Source organism: Chenopodium album, chromosome 27, assembly GCF_948465745.1.
Source record: "Chenopodium album chromosome 27, dcCheAlbu1.1, whole genome shotgun sequence".
NCBI classification, from domain to species: domain Eukaryota; kingdom Viridiplantae; phylum Streptophyta; class Magnoliopsida; order Caryophyllales; family Amaranthaceae; genus Chenopodium; species Chenopodium album.
This window is the reverse complement of record NC_137860.1, coordinates 30,820,001-30,839,364: the sequence shown is the minus strand read 5'-3', so window position 1 is coordinate 30,839,364 and position 19,364 is coordinate 30,820,001. Positions and strand designations below refer to the sequence as shown.

The 19,364-nt window shown below is 31.4% G+C and overlaps 1 protein-coding gene and 1 non-coding gene across 2 annotated transcripts; one reads left to right on the top strand and one right to left on the bottom strand.

Annotated features, from left to right (window-relative positions):
- The first annotated feature begins 13,237 nt into the window (after positions 1-13,237).
- LOC145620234 (putative LRR receptor-like serine/threonine-protein kinase At2g16250) lies at positions 13,238-19,195 on the top strand. Its single transcript, XM_081674871.1, has 4 exons — positions 13,238-15,756; positions 16,545-16,673; positions 17,156-17,178; positions 17,986-19,195. Exons 1-4 carry the CDS (start codon positions 13,769-13,771, stop codon positions 18,591-18,593), a joined length of 2,748 nt encoding a protein of 915 aa, XP_081530997.1. The 5' UTR covers positions 13,238-13,768; the 3' UTR covers positions 18,594-19,195.
- A 94-nt stretch (positions 19,196-19,289) lies between these two features.
- TRNAQ-CUG (transfer RNA glutamine (anticodon CUG)) lies at positions 19,290-19,361 on the bottom strand. The gene has a single exon. It is a non-coding gene; the product is annotated as a tRNA-Gln (tRNA).
- Between the last annotated feature and the right edge of the window lie 3 nt (positions 19,362-19,364).

Below are 19,364 nucleotides of genomic sequence, written 5' to 3'. Positions count from 1 at the left end.
AAATACAAAATGCAAAAATTGAGCCTCGACCTTTTAGGATGATGGTTGGAGTATATATTCAAAACTTGAATGGTGGTTCTTGTCATAAAATAAATAAATAAGCGTTGGACCCAAGTATAAAAGTTTTATTATCTTGTGTACCTTTGGTTTGTATAAAAAATTGACAGAATATTTAAAGTTAATCCCCATAAAAGTGTAACTTACCCTATAACTAGGTTAGTCCTGTGCAGTGCACGATTTTAGCAATATGACTTTTGCTCTTATGTGCGTAATATAAATAATTTAAGGAAAAACATAATAAATAATGATCTATCTTATTAGATATATTGAGCTCAAAAAAAAAGTTAATATTCTAATAAATTTTATAATTAAAATAAAATATATGAAATGTTAGCATTATATCATTTTAGTGGTTTTTGTTTCATTATTTAAAAAATTTGAAGGATTAATAAAGAGTAAAAAATTCAAACTCATGCCATCACTAATAAAATGTAGGGAAAAAAATCTATAAAGGATGAAAGAAAAAAAATGAAAGAGACCAAACACCAATTTTATAATAAAATGAAAGAGTACTATAATTATTTACAAAATGATGACATCATTTATAGGTTTGGAGTGAAAAATTTTAATGACACCATGACATGTGTGAATGTGTGATGTGTCTAATTTTAAAATAATATGATGTCAGCGTTATTAGGTCTTAAGATTCTAGATGACATCATCATTTTCCAATTTTACGGTCTTAAGACAAGATTTTATTATTTTTAAGCATTTATGATTTTATTTTTGAATAATCAAATGGTTAATGACAATCGAAATGGAAATCATCTTCAAAAATCGTGGAGTCTATAACTATTGGGTCATTGACGTAGTCCTTTTGGGCCTCAGAAATATGAAGCAGTTGTGGGCCTTGAGTGGGTTTTTGTATTAGTGGGCCTTCAGTGGATTTTTTTGTTTTGATCAACAATTTCTCACTTGTGAGTTGTGAGCTTGTGACAGATTTACATTGGCATAAATCAATAATAACCATCTACACAATACAAGTTATATATGTAGTAAATTAGCATCCATTTCGTGTTTGAACATACACTTGATTACTTAAATCCACATGTGAGTTGGCTCACACATTGAAAAAACAGGAGAAACTATTACCAATTTACCATATAATGTTATCAGTAAAGAAGTTACTCTTGACTTTTGCAGTAGTATATGAAATGAGTAGAACTTCGTGATCAGGACAACTATGAGAATAGCTTATGTATTTGTGTCATCGTGTGAATCCACCAAGGAAAAAAATTGTGTGTCGTCATTTTGTGTAAATATATACCTGATTTAACATGAGATCTTGACAGATACCTATACTAAATCAAAATTTATTTTCATGTAAATTTTATTCAAAATATAGATATGAAATTGATTTACGATTAGATGGGAATATGTGATCACATAACCTAATTAGGGCACACTCGAAAATGTTGCTATTGGGCAAAGTTGTAGTAGGCACTATGTGTGCATATTATGCTGATATGCTATTTCTTTTCCTTGTTCCAAACTATAAGCTCCAAAAAGGATTGTTGGGCCAATGTTTGAATACTAGAGGTTGCTTGTAGTAGTCATACAAATATTAAGATTGCTTCAAATTCTTAACCAAATAGACAATACTAGGCTGTTGGCACATCACTCTCAACCAACAATTGTATGTTTTCTTATTTCTCACCTAACTGGAAGAACAATAATATATATAACGGCTTGAAATTAAAACTTAACTACATGTATTTGACTAAGATAGATAATAATTATTATTACGTAGCAACATTCATTTTGTTGGGCTCTTCTAGACTCTCAGGTTTGATATCAGCGTATACGAATTCGTATTCTATAATATATACGAGTATGTACTCGTATATTATAAGAGAATTCAAATTAGTATTTAAAAAGCTAAGAAAAATCAAAAGGATTTATTAAAAGATTTTGACAGTTTTTTAGTCCATCTATTTCTATAGAATAGGTCGTCAAACCTTTCCTTTTCTAGTAAACGTGTTAAATATTAATCCAACATTTATCTTAGATACTTTCAGCTTATTGACTTTATGTTACTCAAAATATCTTTGTTCAACAATAATGTTTGGCATGATGAAAACTTTAAAATGTGTAAGATAAAGATATTTTTAGTTTCCACCCTTTTGAATGAAGTCGTTTACTGATGAAAGCTTGACTTATCGAAATAATAGGAAAAAACTAGGTAGATTTGAAGTTTCCTATTAGTTATTTATTATTATTTTTTAAAATTTTTTTAGGGTTTCATGAATTCATGATAGTCATGTACTTAGCTTATCAGAGTTTGATTCAAGTTAGTGTAAGGTTGAGTTAAGTTTTAGTTATTTAATTACTTACCTTATGTTCGTTGATCGGTTGATACTATGTTGCATTCACATCTCTCATGTCTACAAAAGGTTAATCCAATTGCCGAGCTTTTTACTACTACGTAGTTTTTTTCGTTAAAAGTGGCGGAGGAGGATAAAAGAATCATATTTTCAAAAAGCAAATAATGGTGTTTGACCTCAAGGTTAAAGTTTTTACCATTAGACTGAACTTTTACTACTACAAAAAAGAAAAAGAGACTTGTTATAATAAGTCAGGTGACATTCAAATCAGAGATCTCTTTGTAAACAAACAATTGAACATGTTAAGTAAATTGTACTATAATATAGACACATTTGGTGAATTGAAATGAAAAAGGCAAGTGAAAATATATGGAGTATATATAATTTCTAACAATTTTTTCAATTTTGTTTTTATAAAAGTTAAAAATTAATTAAGTTTGAAAACTTCAATGACTTTATACCTACTAGGGCTACTACTTAACTACACATTTACACCATGTAAATTGTACAATATAGCTACACTAGATATTTTAGCTAGCATTAATAACTTGATGTCATTTTCTTGCAATATTATCGATGTCCCCTAAAGGACCACGTATACATGCAATTTAAATTACTAACAAACTAATTAATCTAATTTTATAGTCTGCAAATTAATGCAAGTAAGCAAGTGAATACTTTAATTTTGTTTAATAGAGGCCCTTTTGATCTACAAATTTGTCACCATGTTTAATTTTTTTCATTAGTACAATAGTACTACTTCATTCAACATCATAAATCATAATGACGGTATGTACTTATCGATTAAACTATCCTAAGGTCAAGTTTAATATAATGTTAATTACATACTAAGTATTCAACAAGTGATTCATGGAAAGTGATACTAGTACTTCATTTAACCTCATAAATCATAATGATGGTACTCCCATATATACTACTTATCAATTAAACTATTTTAAGGTCAAGATTTTCGACATTTTACATACGAATTGAAGTATTCAACAAGTGATGCATACAAAGTGATCATTATGAATTAGTATTATTAAATAATTATTATTAGAATAGAGTAATTAATCCTTTTGTACTATCAAGAGAACGAAGATCAATCGTAATTTATGATTTATGAATGCACATGAATTAGTAGTGTGAAGAAATACAATCGATGGATTTAAAATTTATAAGTATAAATAATATTTGACTGTTTGAAATCAAACTTGATTACTACACTTCCATGACTTTGAATTGCATCCTTGTTTTTTCATTATTAAACGTATTTATTTATGTCAATTTTTCAAAAAATATCAATTTTAGTTAGTTGGATATCTTTCCTTTATTTTTAGGAATATAATACTAGTAGTTTTTCTATCCTTTTAAGTGATATTTGAAGTTTTCTTCGTATCATTTTTGACCGATATATCACTTACTTATAAACTTATTGTTAATGTGGCATTTTTTTTTTTTTTAAAAAAAAAATCCTCCTCTAAATTAAAAAAAAAAACCTTTAATGTGATCGAAAAACACGATTATAGGGCACATTATGCAATAGTGTACTAGCTTAACAAGTTGTGTTATGGCAAAAAAGATAATAAGTTTAATGTGTTTATACTCCATTAATTTACTTTTGGGTCAGAAGCACCAAATGCTCCATGTTCAATCACTGATTAAGGAAGGTTCACTAATAAGTCACCTGCATAATTAGCAATCAATGTAGAAGAATAATCAAAGAGCTAGCTTAGCAAAAAGGCTAACCACTAGTCTAGTTGGCTCTTCTGTCATCATTTTTTTATATGTAACATCATATTTTAAAACATTAATTTATGTACATGTCATCTATAATGCAATATTATTCGTATAATTAAGTGGTTTATGGAAATCCACTTGTATCTAGGTTAGCTTCCTTTAATCATTGAGCTTATTACTTTTTACCCTAAAGTTCTTGGACTTTATTAGTTTCATAAAATAGTACGAGTACTAAATCTCACTTTGTAGCTAGATCTTTAATAAATTAATTTATTTTTATTTTTTTGAACAATTAATAAATTAATTTGTATGTGGAGTTTTGAGTTTGTGAGTAGTTGGATGCACGTGGGTATATTTTAATTATAATTATTTTCTCACATGTGGTCACATTGTATCCCAACTAATTATAAGTTTGGATTTGAGTCTACAATCGTGGAAAAATATTTGATGGTAGAACAATAGATTATTGATAAGATTTGAGTCTATCAACTAATCAGCTTATTGAATGATGATATAAATTTAAAAAGAAAAAAAAACAGCATAATGAGAGGCCGAGAACGCGAGAATAAATAAAATTACATTGTCATAAACATTAAATTATATTTAGGAAAATGCTATACATAGCCCTAAGGGCTACATATAAGCATTTAATTTACTCTTGAAATTTGTTTAAATTTATAAAATCATGACAAAAACACACTAATTACACCGATTTGCGCGTGTTTTTGTCATGAATTCCCAACTTTATACATTTTTCAAGAGTAAATTCAATGCTTATATATAGCCCTAAGGGCTATGTATAGCATTACCCTTATATTTATAAGACGTTCCTTGCAAATTACACATAAATTCAAGCCATCATTATAACAGTTCATTGCTATCTATAAAAATAACGGTAAAAAAAAGACAATACAAAATTAAACCTTAAAAAAATCATCATTATATTACCCCTTGGCAGTGAATAGGGATTAGTTATTGTGATCTAGGAATATAAGTATGTTCATAGATTTATGAAGTTTTACTTTGAAAAGAGAGCAGTCCACAGGAATAACAATTTACCATTAAAAAATTAATGGAGTTTTGTCTTGTGAAATTCTATTATATTATTAAGATTGTCCTTTTTCTTCTTTCAAATTAAATAGGCTTTTGGTGATAAAGAGATTTGATACTGATTAAGTGGAATGCATGTTCCCTTTAATTTTTTATTAGTTCGTGTTTGTCCTTAGGAATTGTACTTTCTATAGACAAATGGAATGGCATGAAAACCAATTATTTCAAGACAAAACTATAGAGGACCACGTACTACCTAATATATAGGACTTTTTCTATTGATTTTCTTAAAATTGAACTGGTAAATTATTATTGTATGTAATTTCATGTGAAAGTATATATTTTGCCAATGTATGTGTTAAAAAAAAAATGTGTATGGGCGTAGTTTTCTTCATGAATAATAAATAAGACTTCAAGAAAAAGAAAAAAAAAAATAGTGGCAGACGACAAACATTATTACATTTATACAAGATATAGTATGCGGTTTTACACAAAGTGTTATATGTGGCTGGCCATACGGTGTGGTCATCCATTTTGAGGGTTACTTTGCTAGTGTTATAGAGGTTACTTAGGGATTAAATTACTTTGTCAATATTACAATGGGTTACCGACTTACCGGGTAAGTGTTATAAGAGTCACTTTATTATTTAGCAAGTGGTTACATGGTGTGGCCAGCCGCACACAAGACGCACTGGCGATTTTATATTCTTTGCAAAATCATATCATATACATTTATTATCTTTATCATATTCAATACCGCTTACTGGGTATGCCGCCGTAAGCATTACATATATGAATATTATGATGGTATTTCGCCATATAAATCAATTAATATAATTGTATTTTTTCGAAGATTAGAAGTACTTGTTAGAACAACAGCATGATGCAACATTTTATATATTATACTTTTTCTCTTACATGATGCAACTTGTTAGAAGTACTAATTCAAAAACTTTTTCTTTTAATGCATATATATCATACTATCTCTTGGAAGAGAAACAAGGATTACTTAACGACAAAGCTAGTGTAACAAAATGAACCAAAGGCCTTTTTTTCCTAGCAAAGCTAGACTAGCTAAAAGTTGGCTTTCAAGTACTGCCCATTAATATAAAATTATAAATAATAAGCAATGAATAACTAAAGTAGAAATAATGGTACTTAGCTTAGGCCTAGTATGTATTATTATTGGATGTTAAGACATGATCAAAGTATGCTATATAATTGAGCATCTATTAATAATAATATACAACAATTATGTGGTGTGATTAGATAAGTGACAAATAATTTGATAAAGCGTGGAAAAGCAATGGTTCACCAAAAATAATAAAAATAAAAGAAAAGATTCCTTGAACAATAAAATATAGTGCTTATATGAATAAAAGTAATAGGTTAGTAATAATGCTCCTTTATTTCATCAAAGTTTTGCTTTTTGGAAATGATTGTGCTTAAAGAAAAAGAGGATCTTCCTTAAGTATCTTAAGAATCCAAGGATAGCTACATATACTTCTACTCGTATATTAATATTGGTTTGAATTACAGCAGAAGGTTACTATTTTCGAAGAAGACCAACATATTTACATATACATGCATGTATAGTATTATAAAGTAAGAGTTAAGTAAAAGACATTACAATGAAATATATGACCTAAAGAGTAAAATTCATGCATAAGGTTTTACACTTATCATTGAATTATTTAAGCTAAAAGAATGTTTATTTTAATTTTTACGGGCCAGACAATTAGAAGTAGGGGCCGAGAAAAGGTAGGCATTCCTATGATCCTATCAACAAGCTCACTCTCTTGTGACAAGGTCCGAACTCTCATGTATATGAGATTTGAGATAAGAAACTTATTATCGATCGTCAAGTGTGCATGCTTAGAAGTAAACTTTGCTTGGTAGTGAATGACTGGCTACTATTTTTATTAAGGTATGATGGCATATGTTGAAAAGTCTAGCGTATGTACATTCATAAGGTTATGTATTGTTACTTCTTATAAAAAATTAATTTAGTTTATGATTATGAAAATAGTTATATGATGTAGGCCGGAAATGTTAGATCAATTTACATAACTTCACATTTTGTTAATTCAATATTAAGGAAATCTTGTTTCACAATCATACTAATGATTGAATTCCTCTATTTATAATATAATTATAAGATAATAGAGAAAGTATATATACACGAACGATTAATAAAACCCCTTACAATACTAGGTATGTACTGACACCAAGCACCATATGTATGTGGTAGATTACCTTCAAAAGTGGGAATTTCTTTTTAGTGGAGAACAATGTACCATAAAATGAAAAAAGAACCACATTAATTCATTTAAAAAAGTATTCCACTTATTTGGCAAAAGTTAATTCCTAGCTAGTTATTTCCATGACACATACAACACAAAAGTCAGTAGAAAGAAGAGGGCATGAATTCTGTCTGAAATCCTCTTATAACATTCAATGGCAGTTCAGGAGAGATTTATGATTCATCTATTGGTAGGTATTCCACAATCAATATGCTTGTTTTGGACCATTCATGAATTTTCTAGATTTTTTTGAGAGCAAAAATTACCAACTGTTATCTAACATCATTTACTAGCTAGCTAAGGTGAAGAAGTCAATATTTGTAATTTATGAAACTTTTGTTACTAGTAGTAGAAATAGGAGACATGATAGGATTTAGGGCCTGTTCATATTTACTGAATTGAGCTGAACTGAACTGATTGGAGCTAAACTGAACTGAATTGAACTGATTGGAACTGAACTGAACTGAATTGAGCTGAAATGAATATTTTATGTGAGAGGGAAATTAAGAGCTGAAGTGAACTGAACTGAACTGATTGGAACTGAACTGAACTGAACTGATTGGAGCTGAACTGAACTGAACTGAACTGAAATTAAGGAAATGTGAACAGGCCCTTACATGTCCGGACGTTTGGTTAAAATTCCGTATCAATCGAATGTTTTGAACGATCATGAATAAGAAGTTAAAAACGACTAAAAATAGTGTATTAAGTATAGATTATAATGAATGAAGTTTGATTTTCTCACAAATTTCTATTTTAACTTTTTAGCATACTAGGGTAGCTAACGCGCGCGATGCGCGCACATAGCTAGTCAAATCTAGAGACTCTTTCGGCTTGGTCTTAAAATCATAAATTTAGTTGTTGACATATTTAATGACAAAAAAATATGTAAACAACTATGTTTATGAGTATATAAATGTCCAAGACAACTAACATTAAAGCATGAGAGCAAATAAGTACATAATTAAATATTTTAGAGGGTATAATAATTGTCCAAACACTATTCATTAAAAAAACTTGTATACATTAATGAGGGTATATATGTAAATACACATTTTAAAGGGTATACTTGGCATTACACTATTCATAAGAGTAACTTTCTACTTTTTATAAGGTAGGGATATATTGGAAAACATTTTATTTACTAGCAATGGATAATTGATACTCCCTCCGTCCCAAATTACTTGCATCGTTTTGACTTTTTGCACTATTCATTCATTTCACTTTGACCATCTTTTTTAGCTATTATATGAAAGTTAATGTAATCATGTAAGATGTTATTCGGTCTATTTTAATGTATAGTTTTTTAATATAAACTTTTTATAGATTTTATAAATATATAATAAAAGATATTGACGGTCAAACATGTGCATCGGCAAGCGTGTCCAGTCAAAATGTTGCAAGTAAACTGGGACAGAGGGAGTATGTCATAATATAATTTTTATAGCGAAGTAATAATTTTTTGATGGCAGCAAAGTATAAAGTTATTAGTATAATAATAGTACTTATTGTATGACTTTGTCATGCCTTTCAAATGCCATGCACGTATTTCTTTGATGTGATAGTGTCAATATTTGGCATGAAAAATGCATTTTAGTAAAAAAAAATTATAATAATAAGAAGAAGAAGAGAAAAAAAAGGGCACTTTGGAAACAATAGAAAACACAAAAAATGGACATTCTAATTGTCATCAACTGGTTGTTGAGGACTTGAGGCCTATACATATGTATACAATATACCCTCTTATTTTTCAAAATAAGAAAAAAACCCTCTTATCTTAGGAGTTTCGCCTGCAATTAATAATTATATGATGCTGGATAAAAGTATTTATTAAAAATGTGAACAATGACATTTCTTTTCACCTTATTTTAACTTATTTTAATTCAAATAAGTTCAGTTCAGGAAAAATATGTTTTTTTTATAAAGGTTATCAAGTTCAAATTACAACACAAATAAGTTTTAATAAGGTCTAATTAATAAGTTCAATTTAAGTTCAGATAAGTGAAAATTAGGTGAAAAACACACTCTAACTAGCTTAATTGGTTAAGGTTTTGAGGGGGTGATATCCAAGATCTAATACAAAATATTGTATACTTCATTTGTCCTTCTTAATCTCTATCGCTATAATCATCACAAATCAATTACAATGTGTAGAATTAGCAGAGATTTTAAGAAATAATTTGTACAATTGTTCAAGATATTTTAAAAGATAGTAAGGGTTACTTCATAATAACTCTTTCCTTTGTTCGTAAATGTTTGTTATGTTGAGTGTTGAAACTGTTGACTATAGTCTATAGGTTCTCAAATTATTGGAAAAGAGTGATTAAATAGAGGTAGGATTAAGGATGTTGCAGATTGCAGAATTCTTAGGAGAGGGCAAAGAGAGCTTTGTATATAGCTTCAAGGCCTCCAAGCAATCAATTACTCCCTCTTATGTTCGTTTTATGCTCTTAGTTTGGCTATGTACATTTTGTTAGTGTACTCCCTATAAGTTTGACCATTCAAACTTTAAGGGCCTGTTCACATTTAGGGTTTAATCTCTTACGTTGAAGTTCAGTTCAGTTCAGCTCCTAATTTCATTCTCTTATAAAATATTCATTTCAGTTCAGTTCAGTTCAGTTCAGTTCAGCTGTGTTCAGTCAATGAGAACAGGCCCTTACTAAACTGAGCTGAACTGAACTGATTGGAGCTGAACTGAACTGAACTGATTGGAATTGAACTGAACTGAACTAAATTGAGCTGAAATGAATATTTTATGAGAGAAGGAAATTAAGAGCTGAACTGAACTGAACTGAACTGAACTGAAATTAAGTAAATGTGAACAGGCCAGGCCCTTAATTACGTATATGTAAAAATCGTAAAAGCTTGATATTCTTAAAATACTTATTCAGATTACAAAACCAATATGACCATGTCTTTTCTTGTGTTTTGAGAATAAGATTATTGTCTTACTTTGTGATGAATATGGTCGTAAGTTTCTCCAAACATAAAAAGAAATGGAGGAAGTATATCTTAATTTATTGATTATTAGAAACACAAACTACAGTAATAAATAAGTCTCCAAATAATTATTTATTTTTAAAATGTAGAAAATTAAAAGTACAAATATGTAGCTTATTAAGTTATTAGTATTGTTATAAATTAAACTTTTTAGAGGGGAAATACAGATTATTTAAAATGGATAAAATGGCAAACAATTCACATAAGAAATTCTCTTTTACAAATCCTAATTAAGACTGTTGGCAGGACTCCTATTTCAACCAAAGCAGCAACACTGCAACAGCATATACAGTAGACTAATCTGATAGTAGCTCTTTATTCATTGCAGCACTGGTAGTACACTAGTACGTACTCCTTTGAATTTCAATTACGCAAATAAAAAATTAATAACCTTTGCCTTTTTAATTAATATGAAATTGAAATTAAGAAGCTTTAGTTTATGAGAAGGAAAAAATAAAATCAGAAATCAGAATTTACCACAATGTCCACAATATGTAAATAATTATCTATTGCGCAGTTGCGCAAGAACATATGATCATTGCATTCAAAATTACTACGTATTAGTTTATCACTTACGAAATATGAAGTACTTTAGTAATAATTTACTCATACATTAGTCACTAAGTATTGTAAATTTGTAAGATTTTATATTTTGAGCCTAAAGGACATATAATAAGTATTTACCCCGTAGAATATGATCATTATTTTCATTCAAAATTGTTTCGTGTAAATTAGTGCAAGATATGTTGTTCTTACAAATGTGTATCTTTAGAAATTATAGAATATACAAGTAGTTGATGTCAAGTATCATGTCTACCACAAATCCACAGCTAGAATAACATTTATTCATGCATTTGCCTTTGAAATTTTCTTTGCACCAAAAATTATAAAAATACACTAGGAGTATTATGTTCTTTATATATATATTTAATTATTTATACATGTTTTTTTTTTATTCCGTAGCTGGTCCAAATATTTATACATGTTTTGTTTGGTCGTCATAAACAAGTATTTGAAAGAATTAATATGCCGAAAAAGAGTACACATGCCATAGAAAATACGGAGTATTAATTGGAAATCTTGAATATTGTTAGGAGTATGAAGGGCAAATATGCATCAGTTTTAATATATTTTGTCAAACTTTCAACCTTATTATTGAATATTATTAATTGGAAATTTGGAATACACATGCTGCAGAAGTTTACTGGTCCTATATGAATTTTCAGGCATGTAATGTTATGATTTTTGTCAAAGATTTGCATTAAATATGTACCACTATACAGTAAACTATTTTATTTAGAGCATATCAAAATATTACAAGGTCCATCACTAGCTAGATCGATCCAAATAACATAGCTTAGCTGTCTTTAGCAGCATCACCGGAAAGTCAACTATATGTTGCCATAACATATGCCAGTTACCGGAGCTCAAGCAACCCCAATCTCGCAATATTATTGTCATTTGTGACTCTCTAAACGACTAAACACCAAAACAATATGAAACAACATACTACTCCGTACATCATCGTAATAGGCATATTGCACCACTTTTTTGTCCTCACCAAAGACATAACTCCTTCATTGCCATCTGCAAATGCTAATACCAAGTACTATGTATAAAACCAATATAATCAATTTATTTATTTCACTTTATATTGTGTGTTTTTTTTTTTATTTTTTTATTTTTTTATTATATGAGTAAATTGTTGAGTTTCTACCCCTTTTCTAGGAGTGGTCAATTATATAATGGGTATATGACCATTAAGTAGTATTGATTTGGGCATAAGATTGTGGTCTTTGAGGGATATGTTTCCAAAATCTTTCTGGCTAAAAGGTATGGAAACATCTAATATGATAATCATTCCCTAAGAAAAAGATATGCATGATTTTACTACCTGACTGATTTGTTATTTGTTTCTATTTATAGAATTCTTTGGATGAAAATCAAAATGTTGTTTTTGATAAGAAATGATGTCAAAAATATAGTTTATGAAAAACACGAAAGAAAGTCCTTAGTAGTAACTACTGAAATTAGCTCTCATGACTAAAAATATTTGTTTAGACCGTCTCATACAAGAATTACTACAAACTCTCTTAATTTAGTTGAAAACATGTTTAAATTATTACTTTTCTTTCGATAATAGCAAGTAAAGGCTATATAATTTTAGCTAGCACCACACTAATTAACTACATAGTATTATTTTACAGAGAAAAAAAATAAATATTATGCAGCCCTAATTTAGATAAACCCTGTCAAAGGCAAACAATAAAATTTGATTATTACAGTTCACTTACAATAATATATTTTGATTCAAATAGTTCACTATTATTTTTATACAACCCAAAACTTGTTAAATTTTTTTAAGTACAGACCTTGTCAATACTACTAAAAACAAATTGCCAATTTAAATAATGACTACTAATTTGTTAAAAAAAAATTCACAATTTTAAATTTTTTCTATTTAGTTTTTGACTTTTCTAAAGTCCTCCAACCAATTACGACAACAACAAAGCAAAGAGAAAATCAAAGAGTATATAAACGAAAGAGTTGCATGTCATCATCTTAAAAAGAGTCTTCTTTTTTAAAAAACTTTTTGGTAATAAAAGTTGGCTGTGCCTTTGTGTGTTAGAGAGTGACACCTTCTTTAAAAATAAAAATTTGATAAAATGAAATAAATAAATAAATAAATAAATTTCTTAATTTTTTCTTAATTTTTTTTACAGACGGCTTGACCAGCCCAACTTCAAATCAAGTTATCAAGCCATCCAAATCTCTCTCCTTCCTCTCTTTCTCTCTCTTCCCACAATATTAATTTCCCATTAATATTTATATTAATACCCATATAATTTTTGATTTTTTTAAAATAATTATATGATCTGAAAATACTCTTTCTCTCACAAAACCCCATTGTCAACCAAGAAATTCCAAGAATTTAATTAATTTTTTCTAGAGAGAGATAGAAAATAGTTGGTGGGAAAGAAGTAAAGCTTGATTTTTCACTACTCAAGCTTCTCAAAATTGAGGTAATTTAAGAAGCTCACCTATATAATTTATTATTTTTTTTCTTCTAATTTTTATTTCTCTCTCTAGAAATAAAAAAGCTGAAATCTTTATAATTTTTTGCTGTTCATTTTCTATGTAATTGAGCATTGTTGTTGATGTTGTTGTTTATCAAAAACTGTTGCATAAAAATGGGAGTGAGTTGAGCAACAACAAAGAGAAAAAAAAAAAGATGTGTAGATCACTAAAACTTAATTTTTGTATATTGTTGTTGTTGTTGGTTGCTTGAAAATGGGTGGATTTAGAAAACCCAATTTGTTAATTTTTATAGAATTAGTGTTATTGTGGTGTTGGTTGTTGAGATTTGGGAGTACATTGGTTTTGGTTGTTGGTCAACAGCAGCAACAACGAGTTACTGTGCCGTCTGAGCGAGTTGCACTGATTCAACTCAGATCGTCACTCGGTCTCCGAGCAAGGGACTGGCCGATTAAGCCAGACCCATGTACATCTTGGAAAGGAATTGAATGTAGTAGTAATGGTTCTGTTATTGGGATTAATATTTCAGGGTTTAGAAGGACTAGAATTGGGGGTCTAAACCCTCAATTTGATGTTGATGCACTTGGTAATTTGACCAATTTGGAGTCGTTTAATGCCTCGTTGTTCGAGCTCCCGGGTCGAATACCCGAATGGTTTGGTTTTAGGTTGGGTAGTTTGCAGGTGCTTGATCTTCATTCTTGTTCTATTAATGGTAGTATACCTTTGAGCTTGGGGAGGTTGAGTAGGTTAACAACTTTGGATTTGTCTAATAATCATCTTAGTGGTGATGTTCCTTCTACTTTGGGTCAATTGGTGAAACTTAACATCCTTGATCTTTCCCACAATTCGCTTAATGGGTCAATTCCGGATTCCTTTTCCTCGCTTAGGAACCTCTCGTTTCTTGATATGTCGTCAAATTCCCTCTCCAGGCCGATCCCTCGTGGTATTGGGGTTTTGCAGAATCTCAGGACTTTGAATTTATCCAATAATAGTCTTATGTCTGTTATTCCTCCTCAACTTGGTGACCTTAGAGGTCTGGTTGACCTTGACCTGAGCTTTAACTCTTTGGTGAGTTCATTGCCTGTGGAATTTAGAGGAATGCGGAGTTTGAGAACAATGGTTGTGGGGAACAATAAACTTTCAGGGTCACTGCCAGATGATTTGTTTCCAGCTTTGACCAGGTTAGAGATTGTAGATTTGAGCCACAACAACTTTACGGGTGTTGTTCCTGATGCATTATGGTCAATCTCTGCATTGCGGCTTATTGATATCTCTGGAAACACCTTTACGGGTATTCTTCCGAACATTACCTTGAGTCGCAATGCCACTGCTGCAGTGCTTAATCTTTCTAATAATGAGTTTTATGGGGGACTGAATTTAGTGCTCCAGACATTTAGTTCAATAGATATATCTAGCAATTATTTTGAGGGCAAATTACCAGAATATGTGAATGATGGTGCATCAGTTAGAGCCAATTGTCTGCAACATGCTACAGGTCAGAGGTCAACGGAGGAATGTTCTTCGTTTTATGCTTCTAAAGATTTGGTTTTCGATAACTTTGGGCTTCCAAGTACTGATGTCACCCCGGGGGCAGGACAAGTTTCTAAGAAAAAGAGTCACAAGCGCACTATTATATTGGCTGCAGTATTAGGGGGCGTTGGTCTATTGCTAGTGTTGCTTTTGCTACTGATACTGTTCATATGCACCCGAAGAAGGAACGGTACAAGGCAAAGAGGGAACGGTGTGGGTCCAATTCCTCCTACTGGTGCTGTTCCTCCTTCACCAGGAGTTGCTATTAATTTTTCAAGTTTGGGAGAATCATTTACATATCAGCAGCTGGTTGATGCTACAAGCAACTTCAGTGATTTGAATCTCATTAAAAATGGGCATTCTGGTGACTTGTACCGAGGTCTACTTGAAGGTGGCATCTCTGTGGTGGTTAAAAAAATCAACTTGAATTCAGTAAAAAGGGAGTCGTACCTTGTAGAGTTGGACTTTTTCAGTAAAATAACACATCCCAGATTGGTTCCGCTCTTGGGGTACTGCTTGGATCAGGAAAATGAGAAATACCTTGTTTACAAGTACATGCCAAATGCAGATTTATCAAGTTCCTTGTTCAGGAAGGTCAATACCGATGACACTTTGCAATCCCTTGATTGGATAACAAGACTAAAGATAGCCATAGGAGTAGCAGAGGGTCTATGTTACCTACATCATGAATGTACACCGCCATTTGTACACAGGTAACTTGTTTTTCTATTTTTTTAATCTCCTCGGATTGTGTTCTTTTAGGCACCTCTATGTTTTCTTTCTGGCATATGAGCATATCCTATTCGGTTATGAAAGGATTTTATCCTGATTATTTTGTTCTTTTTTTCAATCTGTTTGATTGGGTTTTAGTAGTTAGAAACTAGTACATAGCAATCTATTCACCTCTATGACTATATTTAGGTGCCACAATGGTTGACTGTGCTCTCTTGTTTGGTGATGTGTCTCTACATCCATCAAAATCAATGGACCTTTTCTGAATTAAGGGCATTATGAGGATTCACTTTTGCTATTGCCATGTGGCAATTTAACTCTATATGTTATTCTGGTTTAGTTGTTGTAGAGCCACTGTTTCTTTTACCGTTTTCTTCATCAACATCATATAATTCAAGAAATTATAGAATCACTTAAAATAGCCTTAGTTCTTTGTAAAGATACACTAAAAAGTGCGCCTAAAAAGATGAAGATTGTATATTTATCATACACAATATAATCACTGAATTTTTCATCATGGTTTGTACGAGGTTAGAATAACTACATTTTCACTCCCTTTGACTCGTCTAAAAATTTCACTAGTAGCAACATATATTTTGTAGAACAACTTTTAGGTGTTCAGAGGTGTGCCTCAATCCTCAGGCTTAGGCTTCAGTAAGTAGATCAGAACAGTCTCTGTGCCTTGACCTCAGGCAGTCCTGTTTATGTACTGGTAATATATCATTAATTTGTTGCAAACTGTAACCTTGTTTAATCTTTCTTCTTTAAGGGATATACAAGCAAGCAGCATACTCCTTGATGATAAATTTGAAGTAAGACTTGGCAGTCTCAATGATGTTTGCATTCAAGAGGGAGATAGTCAGCCTGGAGTCATTACAAGATTGTTGCGGTTACCACAGTAAGTATACTTTTTGGTGTGATTAGCACATCTGCTGTCAGCTTTTATGCTAGGGTTTTTGAACTTCAAAACATATGCATGCAAAACTACAATGGACTTTGGCCTAAGTCAAAGTCACATTCTGTTGTTGGAATCATCTGGGAATTGGCTACTTAAAAATGATGTTATATGTCCTTTTTTATGCTGTTTTGTTTCTTTTTTTGCTTCTTCTGAAATATTAAAATTCATATATTTAGGGTCACAAAAGATCTGCAGATTTTGCTTCTTATAATTGGTCTTTTTGCTTCTTTTAAACTAGTCTTCTCTTCTTCAGAAGCATTTCAGTCATTGCTTCTTTTTAACTGGTATCCTTTTTTTTTTTCCTACTAATCAAGATCAAGTGTGTGTGTGTGTGTCCATGGACCTCATCTGCTGCTTTATGTGTTCTTTGAAAGACTTAAGATGAAGCTATATTGACTTTTGGTTTGCTTATTTATCTGCAGGACCTCTGAACAAGGGCCATCAGGTATGTCAACCGCATTTGACTTTTATTATCTTTAGTTTTCCCTGCTGTCAGTTTATTAAGAGATAGGAGATTAGAGCTACGATTTTGTTGGAGATTTCTGTATGCCACTTTGGTCTAACAGATAGTTAATTAGTTTTATCACGTATGATAAAAATTACGTGGACTCCTTTTTTCTTAAAAATCACTCGACTTACTTCCTTAGCTGTTGTGGTTTGTTCTTTCAAGATGGGTTATGCCTTATGACCAGTGAACAACACAATTGAAATGAATTGATGTTAGGATGGATGATTAGTAAACATTTGATTTCACAAATCTAAAACTTAGAAGAATACTGAGCAAAGTGAGGTTGCATTTGACCCTATCCCTATGGAATATTTGCTATCTTTTAGACCGATTGTCTTTTGCCTTTTTCAATTATTTTTTTTTTGATGAAGAGCAAATAGTCTTCGTGAACATTGGTAGTTAGATGAAGGTTTTATGGGCCATTGATGGTTTCCTATACTCGGTTGTTGTGGCATTCTATACTTCTCTTATTTTCACTTAGCTATCTTTGGTCATTGTAAATGAGTAATTTCTACCCACTGTAGTTTCGCAATGCAATCGGATAATAAATAGGAAATGCAGGTCGCTAGTTGTCTGGCATAGTTGGAAAGGAAAAAGATAGTCACATGAGCCTTTTTGTTCAATTTTGTGATGGGGGGAGGATGTGCAAATTGAACAATTGCCTTTAATCAGATTTGCATGAAATTTCTGTTGACTTGTTAATCTGAAGAGACTTCCGACAGTAACATACATTTTTCGTTCCAGGTTCTCAGACATCAACTTGTGCATATGATATTTACTGCTTTGGAAAGGTGTTACTTGAGCTAGTCACTGGCAAACTTGGCATAAGCTCATCAAACGATACCAGTATGAAGGAATGGATGGATCAAACATTGCCATGTATAAATATGTATGACAAGGAACTCGTAACAAAAATTGTGGACCCCTCTTTGATATATGACGAAGACCTTCTTGAAGAAGTTTGGGCAATGGCTATTGTTGCTAGGTCGTGCCTCAATCCAAAACCTTCAAGGCGGCCCCTCATGAGATATATTCTTAGAGCATTGGAAAACCCATTAAAGGTGGTAAGAGAAGAAAATATTGGTTCTGGAAGGCTTAGAACAACATCTTCCCGAGGATCTTGGAATGCTTCAGTATTTGGAAGTTGGAGGCAAAGCTTGGATGTGGGTGCTGCCCCTCCTGCTCCCCGAGTCGAGGGAACAGGCAGTCTTAAACGGTCAGGTACTTCAGGGTCTCAAGGCAGTGGGCAAGTTGGTGGGAATGATAATTCGTCCTCACAACGACGGCAATCTAGGGAGATATTCCCAGAACCTGTAGACGTGCATGATATAGAGAGACCAGAGACAAGATGAACATTTCGAGTAAGAAAGTCAATTGAATTGTTCAGTTCACATTCTTCCCGACTCACTGGTTTAGCGCATCATGTATTGCTTTCTACAGTTAGTGGGTTTTCGGGGCCAGTTTTGGTGTCGATTTATTTCAGTTTTCAGAGGTGTACAGCCGTTACCTGTGATTCAGTGATGATAGTTTAAAATGTGTTGGAAGGGTGCTCAATTTCACGAGCTGCGACTGCTATCGAGCTAACTGATTGATGCATTCTTGTATGAGAGAAAGGCAGCACTTCCTGACAGCCAATTCTCATTTGTTTGAGCTTGTTTGTGGACAGTCAACCAGAAAAAACAAGCTGCTACAATTTTTTCTGTTATTGATCTATTTGATTTTCGGGTCGTCATCGTGAAAGATGTAATTAGTAGATGTTTAGAATTCTTGACTGCTTTCTTTCATTTTTTTAGATTTCTAATTTGGTGGGATCAATGGGTGCAAAGAAGTGGAAAAGAAACAAGAAAACACAATATAACTTCATTTTTTTTAATTCTTCTTATTTACTACGAAGTGTTTAATTTAAATAACTCTGGTATTGAAAATATGTTAGCTTTGTTTATAATAATGTACTTATGTACACAATGAATCTTTTCATTCTTTTCATCTTTGTTGTACTATTCTTTTAAGGTTGGAATTTTGGAAAGGATAAAAAAAATAAGAAGATAAGGTCCTACCGAGATTTGAACTCGGGTTACTGGATTCAGAGTCCAATGTCCTAACCGCTAGACCATAGGACCCTT

What these genes read in the sequence shown, in the direction of transcription:
- LOC145620234 (XM_081674871.1), top strand. Translation starts at nt 13,769, where the DNA reads ATGGGTGGATTTAGAAAACCCAATTTGTTAATTTTTATAGAATTAGTG. An exon ending in ACACCGCCATTTGTACACAG is followed by an intron (nt 15,757 to 16,544) that starts GTAACTTGTTTT and finishes TTCTTCTTTAAG; the next exon opens with GGATATACAAGCAAGCAGCA. An exon ending in CTCTGAACAAGGGCCATCAG is followed by an intron (nt 17,179 to 17,985) that starts GTATGTCAACCG and finishes TTTTCGTTCCAG; the next exon opens with GTTCTCAGACATCAACTTGT.